Genomic DNA, 20497 nt, shown 5'->3' with positions numbered 1-20497 from the left:
TTCCTGATGCATAAAACAGGATTAAAAGTTCCTATGTCACAGAGTTTAGAAAAGTTAATTTGGTGGTGGAGGAGGCGCCTGGGTGTCTCAGTTGGTTAAAACATCTGACTCTTGATTTTGGCTCAGGTCATGATCTCAGTGTCCTGGGATGGAGCTCCACACTGGGCTCAGCAGGGAGTCTGCCTGGATTCTCTCTCCCTCTGCCCCTTCCCTCTGCTCACACTCATTCTCTCCCCACCAAAAAAAGTAAATAAAGCTGAAAGAGAGAGAAAGAACGAGGAAGGAAGGAAACGAAAGAAAGAAAGAAAGAAAGAAAGAAAGAAAGAAAGAAAGAAAGAAAGAAAGAGGGGCGCCTGGGTGGCTCAGTGGGTTAAAGCCTCTGCCTTTGGCCTCAGGTCATGATCTCAGAGTCCTGGGATCGAGCCCCGCATCGGGCTCTCTGCTCAGCGGGGAGCCTGCTTCCCCTTCTCTCTCTGCCTGCCTCTCTGCCTACTTGTGATCTCTCTGTCAAATAAATAAATCTTTTAAAAAGAGAGAGAGAAAGAAAGAGAGAGAGAGAAAGAAAAACAATTTAGGTAATGTGTACCATGCATAGTGCTTGGCATCTAGTAACCTCTTTTAACTACAGTTGTTATTTTAATACCCTTCTCAGCACTGTCCATAGTGCTAAGCACCGAGCACCAAGTGGGGCTCAATTCCCTGTCAAGCTGCCCACCCTAAGCTTTTAGATACCTGTGAAATAACGCTATATAAGACACATATGCCATTCTCGTGAATTCTCCTTCCTATTTGTGTCTCCAGCATCCCACCCAGTGCCTAGTTGATACCCAAAGTGTTTGTGGAACTAAATTTCTGAGTTTAAAACCTACTGTGTGTTCCTATGAGTTTAAAGAAAAAATAAAAATGTAACCATAAAAACAAAGTATAAAAAGCATGTGACTTCAATTTTTTTTAATTCTTGAAAACAGGAAGAACACTGTATGTATATTTAAACCTGTGTTTTTCAATCAACTGAAAACTCTCAAACACAGGTTTCAGACATATTTGTGGAATGCATTAAAATTCCCACCTTGTGGGACGCCTGGATGGCTCAGTCGGTTAAGTGTCAGCCTCCAGCTTAGGTCATCGTCTCAGGATCCTGGGGATCGAGCCCCATCTCGGGCTCCCTGCTCAGTGGGGAGCCTGCTTCTCTTTCCCTCAATTCCTGCTCCTGCTCTCTCACTCATTCTTTCAAATAACTAAAATCTTCTTAAAAAATCTTAAATTCCCACCTAGTAGACAAATTTAGGATCAGAGGAATAATGTGAGTTGTGCCTCATTACAAACACAAGGGGCTTTAGTGGCTAGACATTAGAACAGCTTCTATTTCAAAAACCTAGTTGTTCACCTGGCTAACAGGGGGCAGTTGTCATTCGCCTGCCCACAAACTTCCATTCATTCTATGAGCAAAGTGAGGGCCGAGGGATATATGAAAAGTCAGCTTTTGTCTCAGAAAGGCCCCCAAATTACAAGTCACCTCCAAGTGCAGAGAGGAGAGAAAAGCAATCACACCACCTTTGGAGGCACAGAAACACAAGCAACCTCACCTTGGGCGCCCGTATCCAGGGCCAGCTTCTAGCTGACAAACAGAGACAGAAACTTTGTGAGTGCCTCACTGTGCTTTTTCTGGATAAAAATAGATTATCAGATCCCACCTTCACCATCACTAAAGAGCCTCAAGGATAAAGTCCTAAAGTGAAAATAAAGTCACCTAAAACACTCTCATGGTAACTTCCACAAAAAGCCATTTATGTAGGCTCCGCTGTGAAGGTTTATCAAGAAGTGAGGCTGATACCGGAAAACATCAGCACTTGGATAAAAGGTAAAAGACAATTTAGCACTAGTGGCTCCTAAAATTGAAAAGCTAACTCACTAAACTAAGCCTCCTTAAAAAAAAAAAGAAAGAAAGAAAAGAAAAGAAAGAAAGTCAGAAAAGGCAAACGTAGCAGGAAAAACATATTCTTATTTCTGAGCAAAAGTGAGAAAAAAAGAGAAATTAGGTGGGTTCCTCACTTTAAAAATTTATAGTCATTTGATGATTTCTAGATCACATTCATCAGAAACCAACTACGACAGAGCTGTGCATTCTATCTCCTTTGTACTCATTTCCACATAAACATAGGAGCACTGACCAAGCTACTCTGAGTTAAGCGGAACTGGGATTAAGATTAATAAAACCACCTCTCTGCCATCAAGAACACAGAATCTACTATGAAACCATGCCAGAAACCTTTGGGACCATTGGCACATCCCACTACCTCCCTTCCCTGGGAAGTGACATCCCAACCCTGACCCACACACTCACAGCCCAAGTCAAGCCTTATTCATAAAACTTGACTTCTACCCACCTGGCCATGCTTGACCTATGAAAGGACAGTAAGGGTCCCTTCCAAAGAATTTGGAAATGAATGAAATAAGTAGACACAGTCTCTTTACTGGCCAGAGCTCTACAGACCATGCACACCTGGACGGTGGAGGCCCATGTCATACTCTACAGTCTGTGGAGCAGAGAAGAAAATCAAACAGATGCATTCTCTGCTGAAGAAGAAGTAGCATGGGCTCCTGGCAGCTCTCTGTCTGAAGCCTGCCTGCCTGCCTCACCACCCTTGCACCCTTACAGTGAGTGAGCCTAAAGCAGTTTCTGTTATTTGCAACCAAAGAGTAGTAATAACTACAGAGGGAGTAAGACCACAACATAAATGCATCTAATACACAGGATGGTACTAAGGAGGCAAACATTCTGCTTCATTTATCGGAACATATCTTGCACAGTAAAGGGGCAAGGAGCAAGACTTGTTGCAAAACATGGGGATGTGAGTCCAGACTCCACCCTTTGCTAGTCCCATGACCTTGGGCAAATCCATTTAGCCTATGCTTACCACAGTGCCTAATACAAAGCAGGTGCTCAGCATGTATATGTTAGAAAAAGGAAGGCAGACTAGCAGCCACCCACATTTTAGGTGCACTTATGCCTTCTAGACATTTCTCTTCAACACAATGGGACTAACAGTGTCTACTTTATGCATCTCACAGGATCAGAATATATACAACCAGTGATAGATTCAGATTGATGGACAAGTCGAACATAGACCCACCTGAATTAATCAAAGAAGATTTATACATTTTAGGTGGGGGTTGGCAAACTGTGGAGCCCACAGGCCAAATCCAATCCACGCCTGTGTTTGTATGGTCCACAAGAATGGTTTTTACAAATGAACACTTGCAATTTGATGGTAGGAAACACTAACTTTGAGTCACAATTTACGTAACTGTTATGTTCCGCCACAAAACAGAATCCCATTTTTCTCATTAGAAAAACTGTTACTACAAGGGCACCTGGGTAGCTCAGTGGGTTAAAACTCTTTGGCTCAGGTATGACTTCAGGGTCCTGGGATCGAGCTCTGCATCAGGCTCCCTGCTCAGCATGGAGCCTGTTTCCCCCTCTCTATCTGCCTGCCCCTCTGCCTACTTGTGATCTCTCTCTTTCTATCAAATAAATAAATAAAATCGTAAAAAAAAAAAAAATGTAAAAACAGAATAGTACTACTTAAAACACGGTATAGACCTTAGAACTGTAAGGTGGCCTCTGAATCACCTTCATGGAAGCCTAAGCTCCCACAAGCATGGAGTCTGAAAACCACAAGAACTGACCACCAGCAGCCTGTGAAAAGAATTACTTCAAGGGTTTGTGGGAATTAAATCAGATGAAAAATTAAAAATTCCTTTTATAGCAAGTGGTACATAGTAAGTGCTCAATAAATATTAACCATTATTTTTTAGGAAATAGTTGTCACCATACTGTATATAGCAAAAATATAATTATTTGTTCTGCTTATATCTCTTATTTAGACTCAAAGTATTTTTCATATAATTACATAATCTTCACTGGGATATTTTTTAATTTAATGGGTCAAAAACAGCACTTAAGGTTTACTGTGATTTGGATTTAGGTAATAAATAGCAAACATAATTATTTCTGCATCTATTTATTTTTGTTTATTAATTGTATTTTTTTTCTCATGACATACGCTATGAGCCTTATTCAATAACCCAAATGGGTTATTGGGTTATTGGGTTATCCATGGTTTCTTAAAATGAATGTTGTTTCAAAGCAGAAACAAGCTTACCTTCTGGGCACCCTGTCTTAAGAACGTGCTGGCAAAAGTTTCCAGAATGCAGTTGAGAAAGCCAGCCCCTGTGATTGAAATCCTGCCTCTCTGAATAAACTCCGTCCTGAAAAAAAAAAAAAAAAAAAAAAAAAGTGCATCTTTAATGTCATTCTATGTTTGGATATTTAAACTACAGAGATTTCCAACAGCATAATTATCACTTATGATCAGCACAAAACAATGTCCATAACAATTCAATAATTGTCTATTACAACAAAATTTTTGTTAAAAAGAGACTTATAGCTTATATATACAATTATTTTATTCAAATTAAAGAATATTTTTTCATATTGTTAAAGAGTAAATTTTAAACATCACACACAAAAATATTTTTAACTATGAGAGGTGTTATCTAACCTTATTACAGTAAACATTTTGTAATATAAATTTTCATGATATAAATATATAAAATTATGTTGTATATGTTAAACTTACACTATATGTCAGTTATAGCTCAATAAAGCTCAGGGGAAAAAGAAAACATATAGCTGCATTATTCTAAATATAGCAACTGCAGAATATAGGATCATACCTACGACATAATCCCATGATAAAATTATGATAGTCGAGGTCTGTACTCTATCTTTAAGATGTTATTCTACTTAACCCACAACAAACTTAACTAATTCCCATTAATATATATATAATTATGAATATATATATTCATTTCATGTAACAAATGGCTCTTAAAATTGAATCTGAGATAATTAACGGATGTTGAACTTTGATTAGATTACTAAGACTCTCTTAACTCAGTTTCCTCGTGTACAAAATGAGAATAATCATAGTATCATCCTTTCATAACTACCGTGAGAAATAAATCAATTGATACACATAATGGGAACATGAAGTGTTCCTGAGAAACAATGAGTATTTACTAAATTTAGCCACTATTACTACAGAGAGACAGGCAATAGAGACAGACTGGAAAGACAGAAGCCTGGGATAACTTCTTTTATCCTTGAGGGGAGAGGCTGGTGTGATTAGATGTGCCACTATGCTATTTAAAGTTCTACCAATACAGGCACCTAGGTGGCTCCCTCAGTTAAGCATTTGCCTTCAACCAGGGATTCAGCCCAGCACCGAGTTCCCTGATCAGTGGGGTCTCCTCCCTCTGCCCTGGCCCTGCTCGCATGCTCTGTCAAATAAATAAATTCTTTACAAAACAAAGGTCTACCAGTATTAATTATCTCCACTTCATAAAATGGATTAGGTAACACTTGAGAGTGACATCAGAAAGATGGCAGAATAGCAAACTCCAGGTCCTCACTACCCCATGGAGGTTCTGAGTTAACAGTACGTGGACCAACTGGCCTTCGGGAGAACTCCACAGTTTGCAGCACCCCAAGTGAGTACAAAGTCAAGAAAGCCACACCAAAGTGAGAAAGGAAGTTCACTCCATTTACCCACCTTAGCTCCCATTCACAGAGCAAAGCACTGTGCAACTGGGGAAAAACTCCCCACTTCTAGCTTCTCCCTCGGGAGGCAAGCAGAAGAACGGAATATCCAATATTCTGGCTTTTCAAGGGGGCTGCCCAACTTCTCACCTGACTCAGAATGCTGAAAGGAATGGCAGGATACTTTGGGGGCTGCTGAGAACAAAGGCGAGTGCGGAGGCCTATTAGAGCACCAGACTCTGCAGTGCCCCAGACAAATACCAGGCACAGCAAGAGGTCGTGGCAACTGGAGAACAGGGGTAGACCTCTTTAACTATAACATGGAGAACACTAGAAGGAGAGGAAAAATGAATTGCGGGAATCGGGAGGGAGATAAAGCATGAGAGACTGTGGACTCAGAGAAGGAGGGGAGGGGGATGGAGGGTTGGGTGAGCCTGGTGGTGGGTATTAAGGAGGGCACGGATTGGATGGAGCACTGGGTGTGGTGCATAAACAATGAATCTTGGAACACTGAAAAAAAATTAAATTAAGATGTTAAAAAAAAAAAAAAAAGAAAATGTCACACACAAATCTAGAGAAGAATCATCCTCAGAACAGGTTTGAAAGACCTCCAGAATCTCTATCCGGACTGATTAATAAAGGTCTTCCACTCCATGAAGCCAGTCCATTAAGACTGGGGAAGGCGGCTGTTTTTTCAAATGCTTGGATTTCCAGAAAAGATCGTGAAGTATGCAAAGAAACAAAGAAACATGGCCCACTCAAAGGAGCAAAATACACCTCTAGAGACCAAGCCTAAAAGAAACAGATCTATGACTTATCTGACAAATAATGCAAAACAATCATCTTAAAAAAAAATCCTCAGTAAATTAAAAAAAAACACAGAGAGACAACTAAACAAAACCAGGAAAATGATGCATAAACAAAATGAGATTATGAACAAACAGTAACCATTTAAAAAGCAAACAAACAAACACATTCACAAGGTAAAGTAAAAATAATTGAACTGAGAAATGTCCTAGAGGGATTCAACAGCAGACTTGAACAAGCAGAAGAATCAGAGGTCATTAAACACAAGTCATGTGAAATTATGGAGTTAAGGGAAGTGAAAAGAAAAAAGAATGAAGAAAAGCGAGATAGTCTAAGGGACTTTTGGGACATCACCAAATGGATCAATTGTACACATTATAGGAATGCCAAAAGCAAAGGAGAGAATGGGGCAGGTAGCCTATTTGAAGAAATAATGGCTGAAAACTTGCCAAATCTGAGAAAGGAAATAGACATCCAAATTAAAGAAGCTCAATGAATACCAAAAAAAAATCTAAAAAGACCTACATCAAGACAGAGTATAATCAAGCCATCCCCAAGTAAGAATCTTGAAAGCAGCAAGGAAAAAAGGAATTTATCACATACAAGAGAACTCCAATGAGATTTCCAGAGAAACCTCTTGGCCAGAGTGGCTGAGTGTCATACCAGCTAACAGAGTCAGAGCATTCCAATAAGGAAAACCACAAGGACTCAAGCAAGAGAACACAAAGAAACAGAGAATGTCTGAGAGGCCCCAAGTTATCTGAAAATGCCCAGTACTTAGTAAGGAGCTTAACAAACTCTGTTCATAGGAATGACCAGAGCATAAGGTGGGCACAGCAGGTATTAGGAGAGGAGACTGGAGGACAAATGGAGACCACCAGATGGCAAATGGTTTCCTCGTGCTGAGGAGTTTAGACTTTATCCTGGGGGCAGCAAGGACTCCACTTCTGAGGCCACCAAGTAACAGGTGCAGGCAAACAGTTACATGTGCACCACTGACTGAATAGCTTTTTGCCACCCTTAAATGCTTTCAGACCATCTCCTATCCCCCATTTGCAACAAAGTACCCACACTCAGTGAGTTCAGTAAGCATTTGTTATGTGAATAAATTCATAAATAGTAAATTTCTTTGTAACCAAAAATATTCAACAAGGAAAATATTTCCTCTAGCTTCATCCATCTCTATGGAAAAGAGACGAGAGTCATGTCTCCTATGTGTGGATTGGGGGAGGGGGGTGCATATATATATATGAGCACATTTGCTCACACTAAAGAAAGATACTCTAGGAAAATTATGGATCCAAAAATCTGTGATTTGGATAAAAAATAATTAGCATAACTCTTATTAGACCTTCTAATTCTCGAGTAGCAGGAGCCTCTACATTTCGATCGTGCATTCCATAAAAGGAAAGCTTCTCTCTCTCACACACGCAGAATTATCCTAGCCAATCTGACATAAATAGTCTAAGCAAATAGTCAGTCTAGGCAAAGCAGCTTCCCCCTCTTAGATTTAAGCCTATTTAAAATGATTTGTTCATGTAAAACTATATCCTAGTGACACTAATCTTTCCTGTCTTTATTCCAGATTAGTCAGAGCAGAATTTTACAGTGATTTTAATATTTAAAAATGAAAAGTTGAGCAGTCTTACACTCTTGGGAGAGATAAACTCTTCAGTCCTCAAGGCAAGTGTAGGTGAGGGATTAATAAAAGTCTCTGTTACATCATACTCTAACCAATATTTCTCTCTGCTACTTTTGGGAGATGTTAAGTGCTCAGAAAAGCACTCTCCTGGCTTGCCCACATATCAGAGAATAACAGGGCAGTAAAGCGGGGTCATGCCCTCACCATCACTGAAATGAGTTTGTCCTAGTATATTTTAAGCCTGCTAGAGAAGAAAATGTTGCACTTTCCCTCAATACTTCATTGACAAAGCACATCAGACATTTTCTTCTTACTACACATAGCCAAAGTAAATCCCTCATGCTAGATAAGCCTTCTTTTAAGTTCCCCGGCGAAACACAGCAGGATGCACATGATACAGTTTAATTTCAGCTCTTAAAAAAAGCAGCAGAAAGAAAAGAAAAGACGGACTGACGGATGGAAAGATGAATGGACAGAGCTAAAATATGAAAAGAATCTCTGGATGTTAGAACTATAGGTGTTATTTTTTATCTTCTCCCTTTTACTAATTTTCTATAATATATATTACTTAGTAATCACCAAAACCAATAATAATAAGGACCTGAGGATCATTTCTATATAAATAAAAAGTGATTCTTCAAAAGGCTCTGCGATCCCAAGGACAATTCTCAGTAAAGGTACATGCTAACTTCTGACATCATTCACTTTAAATCTCATTAAATCACCTCTTGATTTCCCTTTTTCCACACTGTGTAACCTCTGGTTTTTGTTCCTTTTGTCCTGAGACTTTCTACTGCCCCCAAGCTTCAAGTGTTTGACGTTTCACTCAAGAGACATAAAGACGATTCAAGTTTTCCTACATCTGTCTTTTATCTCTGCGAAGCCTAAAGGAAGGACCAATCACGTTTATGATGTAACATACCCGGGATCACTTTTACTCTTCAACAGTGTGTATTATGTATCAGACACCGTATGATCTTCTGAGGTCGTTACCCTTAAAACATTTTCTCTTTTTTACACATGAGGATATTGTGGTGAGACACTGTTCAATAACTTGCCCAGGGTCATACAGTTTGGTGGATGTACATTCATTACCTACTGCTTCAAAACCCCAGTCCTGCTACCATGTCAGTTAATGACACAGCCATCCTCCTTGTCTATGATACTAGAGAACACAGCAACGTGTCACAGTATTCCATTCCTAATCAACCCAAACGCTCAGCCCGTCAGTAGATAGTGTTTATTTTACTTCTAATGGCCCCTCAGCAGCCCATGTCATTCTCTTCCCTGCCACTGCCACGGCCACTGCCCAGGGTTAGGCCAGCTATTTTCTCTCTCTAGGACCACAACTGCCTCTCACAGGGGATCCTGGTCTCCAGTGTACGCTCTCTATAATCCACACTGCCCAAATCAGTTTCCGAAGCACCGGCTGATCTTGTCACGGACTGCTTACGAAGTTGCAGAGAATACACCGGCAAAGCTCAGAGGAGATTCATCCGTATCACTGCATGTAACCTGTCCGTTCGTTCTCACTGGTGTGTGGTGTTCCCTTGCTTGAAAACACTCAAATTATTTCTCCGATCTACTGAAGATGAACATGTTACAGGGAATCCAGGTACACAGGTCCGCAAGTGTCTCTAACACACAGGTGAGCTGCATGTCTGGGTCACAGGACATGTGCAGTTTCAGCTTGATGACAAACGTCTTTCTAAATGGTTATACTTGTGCGTGTGTGTTTTTTTTTTCTTTACTGCTTCAGTGTCAATTGCAATGGCTAGCACATGGTAGAAATATCAATAATGCATTAGAAACAAAAGCATGGAGAGAAGGAGAGAAGGGAGAGAAGAGAAGGAAGCAAAAGAATGAGAGAATTTGTAGTACATCTCAATATCCTGGTCAGGGCAATTGAACAATTGCCCTCGAGATTTCTACCTGCTACGGTCAGTAGGGGGCAGCCTTCACCTGGCTCAAAGATAAGTCACCACAGTATCTGGAAAATTACGGTAGGAGAGGAGGCTCTGATGTGTGTGGTGCCTGTACCAGAGTCACATCTCTCGCTCTGTCTGCAGGCAGACATAATTCAACACAGAACACAACGGAATCATGACAGAGCATGCACACCTCAAACCTAGAACGTCTCTGTGAAAGCGAATGCCAGTTTATACAACCAGTCTCCTACTTTCAGGTCATTTAAAAATGTGTTTCCTTCTGGACTGGGGAAAAATAAAAAAGTTCAGGGGATATATGGATAAATTAATTCCCAGACATGCAGCCACTAGCTCTGAATCCTCAAAACGGCAGTTTCCGGGAAAGCAAAAGCTCTTAATGAGATCCTGGCCTTGAATTATTGACCGGTTAGGTATGGCAAATCTGGCCTAATTGTTTTCATGATGGGAATTTAATTAAAGTGTCTTTGAGGGGGAAAAAAGTTTCCACAGATATTCCTGTTGTGATGACATCTCAGTTCTAATCACAGTGATTCTGGCCTTCTCCTGTGACCACACACAGGGACAGCCCAAAAGACTGAGTCCAACAGTGCTGGAGACACTCTCTGGCTCCTACATGAATTCCACCATGCCAGAATACCGGGACTCTCCCACCCGCCTTACCAAGCCCACTCATATCATAAGGTTTCCTCAGAGAACCAATCCAATCGGCAGAGTTCTCAATGAAGTGCTAAGCAGTGTTAGCCTACACACACACACACACACACACACACACACGGAGAGAGAAAGGGAACATAGTTAAGGATGTAGTTTTTGGATTCACACAGAATGGAGACCTGCCAACATAGGGAAGTACCTAATGCTATGTGAGGATCAGCCTCCTCAGTAAAATGGGATTAATAATACCTATTACATAGGTTTTTCCAGAGGAGGAATAAGGTAGTATGTGTAAAGCACTCAATGTCATCTGGGTAAGCATTCAGTAATGTTAGTTAATAATACTACCCTACTGCTATTACTACCACTAATAATAATGCCATCCGCTACTACCATCATCAGTATTCCCATTCACACAAAGACAAACAGGGTGTCTGGGAAGTTAAATGCTCACAGCACAAATCCAACTCTGGTCAACTCCCAAACCTGTGCACCTCAGTAAATTCTAGGTGACACTCAATCACCCTAAACCACTTGGCAATGAATCCCTCCCGAACCATTCTGGCATTCAAAGCCCTTCGCACACTGAAGCCCTCCCATCTTAACGAGCCTCCTCCTCGCCCTGCTATCACACATCACACTCGCACACTCTGCACAACCGCCATGTGAAACCGAACATCCACTAGCCTCTCCAGCCCCCAGTCCTGGGGCCCTCCCTCTCTGAGCTGCTCTCCTCTAACAAGTCCCAGGAACGGGTTATTGACCAGAGTCCTAAATTATTAATCGTGACCTGCAGCAGGGAATTCCGTGATACTACGGAATTATCAAGTGGTGGAATCTCAGGAACCCAACAGCCTTGCGCAGGTATGTATTACAGGGCAAGGTGGCTCAGTCTCCTAAAACACGGGCTTAAGAACTGATCATCAATTACAATTGATAACACTTTCGTTTTTGGTTTTTTTTAAATTTTTTATTTTATTTATTTGACAGAGAGAGATCACAAGTAGGCAGAGAGGTAGGCAGAGAGAGGAGGAAGCAGGCTCCCTGCCGAGCAGAGAGCCCGACACGGGGCTCGATCCCAGGACCCTGAGATCATGACCTGAGCTGAAGGCAGCGGCTTAATCCACTGAGCCACCCAGGTGCCCCACACTTTCGTTTTTTAAACTAGGCTCCACATCCAGTGTGGAACCCCAACACAGGGCATGAACTCATAACCCTGAGATCCAGACCTGAGCTGAGATCAACAGTCGATGCTTAACCGACTGAGCCACCCAGGTGCCCCATATAACACTTTTTAATAGCCTACCACGGTATTGCATTAAGTCCTTTATATACATACATTTCCATTAATTCTCACACAGTCTTATGAAGTAATATTAACCCCATTGTACAGATAAAAAAAAACTGAGGTTCAAAGAGGCAAAGTTGCTAAGGCCTCACGAAAGTAAGTGACAGGGCCACTATTTAGATCCACACAGTTAACCTCAGATCCCATATTCCTTCCAGCAACCCTACTACCTAGAAAAAAATGTCTATTTAGGGCAAGCTTTATTGACATCCTGAGTGGTGGGCAAAGTTTCAAAATCTACAACAGATTGTGAGCTGGTCCATTCAGAGTCTTGCCTTGGGAGATCAGGCCTCCCGGAGCACACATCCCATTTGGTGCTGGCTTCAAGGACATGCCACCTGTGCTGTTGCATGGTTTGCTACACACTTGGTTAAATGATCTATGTCCCTATTCCTGAAATTCTCAACCACTATGAACAAGGGACTTTGTTTCTTGTTTTTGTTTGTTTGTTCGTTTGTTTGTTTTTTTAAGATTCCACCCATCCATTTGTCAGAGAGAGAGAGTGAGCGAGAAAACAGCAGGCAGAGAGAGAAGCAGGCTCCCCACTGACCAAGGAGCCCAATGTGGTACTCGACCCCAGGGCCCTGACCTGACCTGAGCCAAAGGCAGACGCTCAACTGACTGAGCCACCCAGACGTCCTGGGACTTTGTATTTCCATTCTGCACTGGGCCCTGCAAATTATGTAGCTATTCCCCATCCCATTTCCAATGTAGGTCTATACAACACCGTCAAGTGCCATCCCCTTGGGGAGTTTTCTGAGATGTGCAGAAATGTGTGCTTCAGTTTAGCAATACCTAACCTTATACGAGCCTCAAACACATGCAAACCCTTAGAATCATATATCTACTTCTAAAAATGTGTCCTCAGCAAATAATCTTAGTTGAGGGCTTAGAGCAGCCTATAAAGATATTCATCACACCATTATGTAGAAGAGCACATAATGAGAAATAATGCAAATGCCCAACACGGGCATTTAATAAAACACACCAGAATAATTTTATCCAACAAATACATCTAAACAGCCATGGAAAATCATTTTAAAATGACATATTTAATAAGGAAAGACAGTCCCAAATGTAACGTTAAATTAATGTAAAAGTCAGAACACCATGTACAGTATGATTCCATGTTTGTAAAAATGATTTTTCTGCTGAATGAGTAAATAAACTGTAGCAAGGGCAGCATGCTCTAGGACGGTATGCTACACTGCACTGGTACGAGTACAGACGCACCCAGAGGAGGCTCCCAAACACACTATTCAACAAAAGAAAACGGACACAGCAGAGAACATACCCTGATTCTGTTCCACAAGAAGATCAAGAGCAGGTAAAATTAATCTATAAAGATGGCGGTCAGAATACAGGTTCCCTTTGGGGCCCCTGACTAGAATGAGCACATACCTGAAGAGGGCATGAACATACTGTTTTTTCTTATCTGTATACTTTAACCATCCTATGGTGAATAGGCAATACTTGTAGGGAAAAAAAAAAGAGGAAAGATTATCTGAACACATGATAACAAAGGATATTTGGAATAAGATTCATCCAGACTAGAACTATGTGAGGGTTAGGTTTTCCTGTCGTCAGACAGAAGGCTGTTGAGACATCCTTGATCAGAGGGGAGATTAAAGAACAAGCTAGAAACCACCACCTCAATTCCTCTCAGCACTGCAACTCTCCTGAGGTCAGACACACAAAAAGGGAGCTGCCTCCACCTTCACAAGAAATGTCTCAAAATGAAGCTCTAAATGCAGACCAGGAAGCTAAAGTCTACCTGGCTTTTTTATTTTCCATCTCTTTCCTTATTTCCCATATTATCCTTGACTGGAAAGACAACAACCAAGCTCCCAGATGTCAATTCTCAACCTGATGGAGAAGACAGATCCTTAAATGAGCAGATGGGCATCAGATTCCTGCTCTGTTGTCCTAAGACCTGTAGGCTGTTCTGCATGGTATCAATGCATGGTGATAAAGTATTATAATTTTTAATATTCAACATATTTACTTACTACAGATTTAAGAAACTAACCAAAAGAGAAAAAGAAAATTTAAGCAGCATCTCTGATCCATAAGAGCCAAGACTGCAACACAATTTTGACAGTAGTCAGACTCACTGAAATCTCCCTTCTTCCTCTCCTACTTCCACAGAAATTCCTTTCTGACATAAATTTAAGAGGACCCTCAACTGAATTCTGTTAAATTTTCCAGGAAGGTGCTTCTGCCAAAAAGTGTTTACTGTTTGCTTGACGAGCCAGATTATCAACTGGTCATGCTATTGGAGATTAACAGGAACTTTGTGAAAAATGGGTTTCAAAGAGGAGCTAGCAGTATGTTTCCACTGGGACCACAAGATACAGACCAGATATCAGGGGATCCCAAATCTATGTGCTCAACAGACTCGCCTCAAGAACTTCTAAAACACCGAATCCCAAGAACCAGCCCAGGCCTACAAAACTGGAGCCAACACAACAAATCTCGCTGTTTCACCTTCCCCCCCGAATCCTGCACTAACACACGACCCAAAGGGCAAAGAAGATGAAAACAAAAAGTCAACAAGCGTTGACTAAGATATTTCAAAAGTTCTTGCTTGTAAACGGCACAGAATGCTCCCCTAACTAAACCCTTGTTTCCAGCTCAATTATTACCACTATTTTCAAACAGCTTGCTTCACTAAACCGAAAATAGCATTTATTCACTATTAGTTCCAACAACAACTTTCAGGCATGTAGAACCTTATACTCTCCAGGTAGAGAGCATTCTCCTTTGTTATTTGTTATCTCAGTAAATCTTCACATTACTTTATGAGGGCATTCAGGCCAGCTTCCTGCCTTTCCCAAAGTCAAACCGTATATAAGTGACCCAGCCGCAAAAAGCAGGAGCAAGGTCTCCATGTTACTGGTGATTTCAAGATCTCCTCTATGTTGAATTTCCTACCAACTCATCTTGGACTCGCCCAGTTTGCACTTGAATCTCTTGCCAATTCCACCCCTTTTCAGTTTCCTCGTCCCCATTTCAGCACATAAGCAGCACGATCTGCCATTCTGTCAACAAACAGCACAGAGCCCCCTCTGCAAGCATCTGAGCACTGTGCTATGTACTGAAGATACAGCAGGACTGGAAAACAGAGAAGACTCGGATTATAGGAACACAAACATAAAAAGCAAATGGTTATCTTTTAGAGGGCAGTCTTTTGCACCAAAAATAAGACTCCTGTCAAGATACCATATTTACACAGAAAAGGCCTTGTTAATCAGTTTTCTGTAACTGGCAATGCATTCTGCTCATTGTCTGATCACCCGCTGGTGCCCTGGAAATTAAGGTGAATATAAGCATGGGGTATCATGTTTTGGGATGAATAAATACAGTGGTATTTATCTAGGTTATCTGATAACTACATCCTCAAGCCCTTTACTGTCAGGAATGGGGCTTAGAAATAATTCCCAAGTAAAGTTAACAAAGTCACAATATTTTAATATTCCAGTGATAGCAAGTTTGAAGGTCAACCAGAAAGGCTGGTGCCCAACACAAAGAAGTCACCAAACTGTCAAATTTGCTACTAGAGAGGAAAAAAAAAGACTTCAAAGCAAGGAAAAAATGGATACACACACACACACACAAAATGCCCAACCATCAGCCTCTTGAAATATGCAAATTATAGTATTTGTGATTCACCAGATGAAGACTCAAGGCTTGGGATGTTTTAATCCAGAAATTGAAAAATAAAAAATAAAAAATGTCTTACATCTTATAAGAATGTGCATAAGTGTAACTTCAATTATAATGAATTTTTTTTAACTGAAAACAGCTGCTCATCCCATTAATTTAATCCAGGTGTAAAGTTTGATTCTGGCTTTTTTGTTTCTTTTACTACATTCCAGAGAAATCCCTTTGATATTTTATAAATATTAGGTCAATACATTCAATATTATTAACCCACATATTCTTTGAGGCTACACCTTTTAAATCTCAGAAATAAGGTTTGTAGGCATCAATGAATAAACAAAAGCTGTCCCACATGGGTGGGTAAAGACACCAGCCACTAAGATAGTCAGCACTGAGCATGGGAGCATGGCCTTGTTAACCTAAAGCAAAAGCAACTCAGCTCGGCAACATCATGAATAAAGCGAAGTCTCCACTAAAGGTGATAACTACAACCTTGCTTCACGATAACAGAAAAGTTACTGCTGACCACAAAACCCATAGAGTTACGGCGAAAGAGCAAAGCCCAAGAAAATACAAGATGACTATTTTTTTTTAATTGCCTGGATAAAGTAAATATCCATCATTAAAGCCAAATCAAATTTGTATCAATTACAAGCCCACAGAGTAGTTTTTAAAAATCTATTTTTAGGAAAACAGCCAGGTGTGCCTGGAGGGCTCAGTCAGTTAAGCCTCTGGCTCAGGTCATGATATCGGGGTCCTGGGCTCAAGCCACACATTGGGCTCCATGCTCAGCAGGGAGTCTGCTTCTCCCTCTCCCTCTGATCCGCCCTCCTGCTCATGCTCTCTTTCTCAAATAAATAAAATCTTCAAAACAAACCCAAAAAAGGGAGGATGGCTTAGTTGGGTGGCTTAGTTGGTTAAGCATCTGCCTTTGGCTCAGGTCGTGATCCCAGAGTCCTGGGAAAAATAGGACACAATAGTAAGAAATTAATAAATTCATCTTGGGATGTAAGATTTCAGAAAGCAGAAACCATGACTGTCCATTTGAGGAGCCTTCAGCCCCAGAGCTGGTATGCTTGAGGGAACATGAAATTATAATGTAACTCTTGCCCAAGAAGGTGCCCCAAGTGCAAATACACCACTGGGAAGCCAAAGCTGGATCTGTGTTAAAAAAAAAATAAAAACACAAAAACACAGATCAAGGCTTAGTCATATTCTAAGGAACCGTTCTGGAGCCCATCTCTGAGTTGAGCCGACAGGCCACATACAGGGATGCAATGACATCTGGTTTCCCATTACATACCCACACCTGCTAACCAACACACAGCTTGAGGGTCTAATTTTAGACTCAACAGCTTTGACAGCTTTTTCTCTTAAGGCGGCGGGGGGTGGGGGGATGAGAGTGTTTGTCCGTATTTCATCTTCTGGGTATAGTGGCCACCCATCATTGTCACATTCCCTGGCAAAGGAGGGGGAAGAAATAATGTCCTTTCCTCGATGTCCCCCCAAGATTACCCACTCATTTAGAATGTCTAAAATGCCCTCCTTAAATCCATGTCAAGAGCTAAGACAACAAGTTTCCTAGAATGTGGACCACAGCTTTCATCACATTATCCCCTGCTCAGAAACCTTCATGCGGGTGCTGACTGCTGAAAGGACAAGACCCTTCCTCCATAACCTGGGATCCAAGGCGCTCTACAGTTTTGACATAACTCCACCCTTTACCCATGTCCATATTTCTAGCTCACCACTTTGCTCAAGGTGGCATCCATGATACCTGGACTCACGCCTTGGCTTGGCAACTTCCTCTCACTATACGTAAGTTATTTAACCTCAGCTTTAAAACACTGCTGGAGGGCGCCTGGGTGGCTCAGTGGGTTAAGCCGCTGCCTTCAGCTCAGGTCATGATCTCAGGGTCCTGGGATCGAGTCCCACATCGGGCTCTCCGCTCAGCGGAGAGCCTGCTTCCCTTCCTCTCTCTCTGCCTGCCTCTCTTGTGATTTCTCTCTGTCAAATAAATAAATAAAATCTTTAAAAAAAAAAAAAAACACTGCTGGAGAAGGATCTGGTTTTGACCTGGATACGGTAGCTGTCAATAAAATATTGGCCTAATATATCAAAAATCTAAAAAGAGTGTTTGGGAGAGGATAAGAACGTTAACAAATCAAAGGGGGAAAAAAAGTGTAATTGGTCAAACCTTTTTAAAAAAAAATATGATAATATGTATCAACATATAAAATGGATATAACCTTTGACCCAGAAATCCAACTTTGCTCCATGTACCTTAAAAGGCTATTGAATAACTACAAAAAATACATAATAGGGATTTCATCACAGCATCATCTGTAACAGCAAAAAAATGCAAAAAAATAAGTCTAAATGCCAATTAGGAATGAACTAAGAAAATTATGCAAATGAACACTATTTCTAGGTAATGAAAACTGGTTTTTTCCCCTAGAACTGTTTCATATGTATATGCACACACACACACACACACACATACATATGTATATATGAATAAATATATATATGTATATATATTTCTTTATTTTTTAACCAAATAAGCCCACTGGCTTTTTTTTTTTAAGATTTTATTTATTTATTTGATAGAGAGAGACAGCAAGAGAGGGAACACAAGCAGGGGAAGTGGGAGAGGGAGAAGCAGGCTTCCCACCGAGCAGGGAGTCTGATGATGCGATCCCCTGGATCATGACCTGAGCCGAAGGCAGACACTTAACAACTGAGCCACCCAGGTGACCCTGATTAATATTTTTTATAAGACACATGTATCTTATTCTCCAGAATCAAGGTATTGGAAAAATAACTTTTAAAAAAGACACAAAGGAAAAAGGTACTGAAGGATGTTTTCCTTGGCTCGTCAGGGCCAATTATCACTTTACATTTCACTGGTAAAGGTCCAGTTCAGACTAGCCAATTGCCCAGATCTCTGAGAAAACCGAAGCTAAAACAAGGTGGATGAAAGACTTTTGGGTTTTCTGTATAAAATTCAGGCAATTCTGTCCTTTTACTACTTCCATGTGCAAAACAAACACACAAAGACTCCCCTATATTCTGGCCACAGCTTCTATACTTAATCCCAAACACCCACGTTCCATGTGAAGCTCCTGTCAAGGGAGAGGCTGAGGAAATACACCTAGTAGGTGGTTCCAGGCACACCCGCTCAGAGGCTAGTAAGCCGAGGCCTTCACACTCCTCCGGGTGAACCTGGAGCGTCAGAGAATTAGCACCACAGGACCGAAATCATGGGGAGCAGTAACCATCCATACAAGTGATGGGTCTCCAGAATGAATTTTAAATTCGGGGGTTTTAGTTATTTGAGCTTGAGAGTCTTACTATCTCCATTTAAAATGACAGGTTAATAAAAGATTCAAATCATACAGAAAAACGAAACACAGTACAGGATCTTCTAAAATCTGCGCTCACAGCAGTAATCACTACTAATACTTGATGCTTGCTATATTTTGCCTTTGTTTTTAAGCCTATCTCAAAAGGAATTATCATTTCTCACCCACTATTTTGGCAAATTTTTTTTTAAAGTATGTTAATAGGAACTGCTGGCTTAGGGAAACAAACTCTTTTAAGGTGTACAACTCAACAGTTTTGCTATACTTAAGTTGGGCAACCATCAGTGTGAGTTCCAGGACATTTTCATCACCCCAAAAAGAAACTCCACGCCCATTAGCAGTCGCTGCCCACCATGGCAACCACTAATCTATTTCCCATCGCTATGGACGTAACAATTCTGCACATTTCAAATAAGTTGACTCTTAGGCTATGTGGCCTTTTGTAACTGGCTTCTTCCATACTGTTATCAAGCTTTCCCCACCTTGTAAAACCTGTCCTTCATTCTTATGATTGAATAATATTCCACTTATAAGTATACCACATGTGGTTACATATTCATTAGGAGACAGACATTTTCACACTCTGCCTATCAGGAACAATGGTGTTATAAATATTTCCGTACAAGTTTCTGTGTTTTCACAAAACACCTATGTTTTCAACAGAGTAGAAAAAGCTGGGTCCGGGGTAACTCTATGCTTAACTTTCTGAGGCCCTGAAACCCTGGTCTGCACAGCAGCTGCACCACTCACACTGCCATCAGTGGTGTGAGAGCCTTCCAATGGCTCCCCACCATTCCCCACACTTGTTACTGTGTATCTTTTTGACTGCACTCATCCCAGGCAGGTTTGAAGTGGTATCTCATCGTGATTTTGATTTGCACTTCCAGATATAGAATGATGCTAAGTAAGCATCTTCTCACATACTTACTGGCCATCTACACATCTTTTTTGGAGAAATATCTACTCAAATCTTTTGCTCATGTTTTAATTTTTTTTAATTCAAATATAATTAACATGCAGTGTTGTATTAGTTTCAGTGTACAATACGATTCAATAAGTCTATACACTATTCAGGGCTCATCAAAATAAGTGTACACTCTCACAAATTATAGAGACATATGTATATAATCAGATATATGGCTTACAAGTATTCTCATTCTCTGCACTGTCCTCTGACCTTCTTGACAGTACCCCCGAAGCATAAGTTTTCAATTTTGACGAAAACAATTTCACCTATTTTGTCTTTTGTTGCTTGGGCTTTTGGTATCCTATCTAAGAAATCACTACCTAATCCAAGTTCACAAAGATCTTCAGCTGTTTTCTCCTTAAGTTTTATAGGTCTTAACTCTCATTTAGGTCTTTGATCCATCTTCAATTAATTTTGTATTTGGAATGAGGTAGGGCTCTAACTTTATTCTTCTGTTTGTAGATATCCAGTTATGACAGCATCATTTGTTGAAAGAA

At 40.8% G+C, this 20497-nt stretch overlaps 1 protein-coding gene across 2 annotated transcripts in view; it reads right to left on the bottom strand.

The window, feature by feature from the left end:
• The window catches only part of PRELID2 (PRELI domain containing 2), a 66306-nt gene that overhangs the window by 27612 nt on the left and 18197 nt on the right, over window positions 1-20497 (bottom strand). For both annotated transcript variants that reach the window (XM_046000883.1, XM_046000884.1), the window contains one exon: window positions 4167-4272. In XM_046000883.1, the coding sequence (XP_045856839.1) occupies window positions 4167-4272 (106 nt within the window). The remainder of the gene's footprint in view (window positions 1-4166; window positions 4273-20497) is intronic.

This window comes from Meles meles, chromosome 3 (genome assembly GCF_922984935.1).
Source record: "Meles meles chromosome 3, mMelMel3.1 paternal haplotype, whole genome shotgun sequence".
In the NCBI taxonomy this organism is placed as follows: domain Eukaryota; kingdom Metazoa; phylum Chordata; class Mammalia; order Carnivora; family Mustelidae; genus Meles; species Meles meles.
The sequence above is the reverse complement of the archived record's forward strand: the minus strand, read 5'-3'. Positions and strand labels throughout refer to the sequence as shown.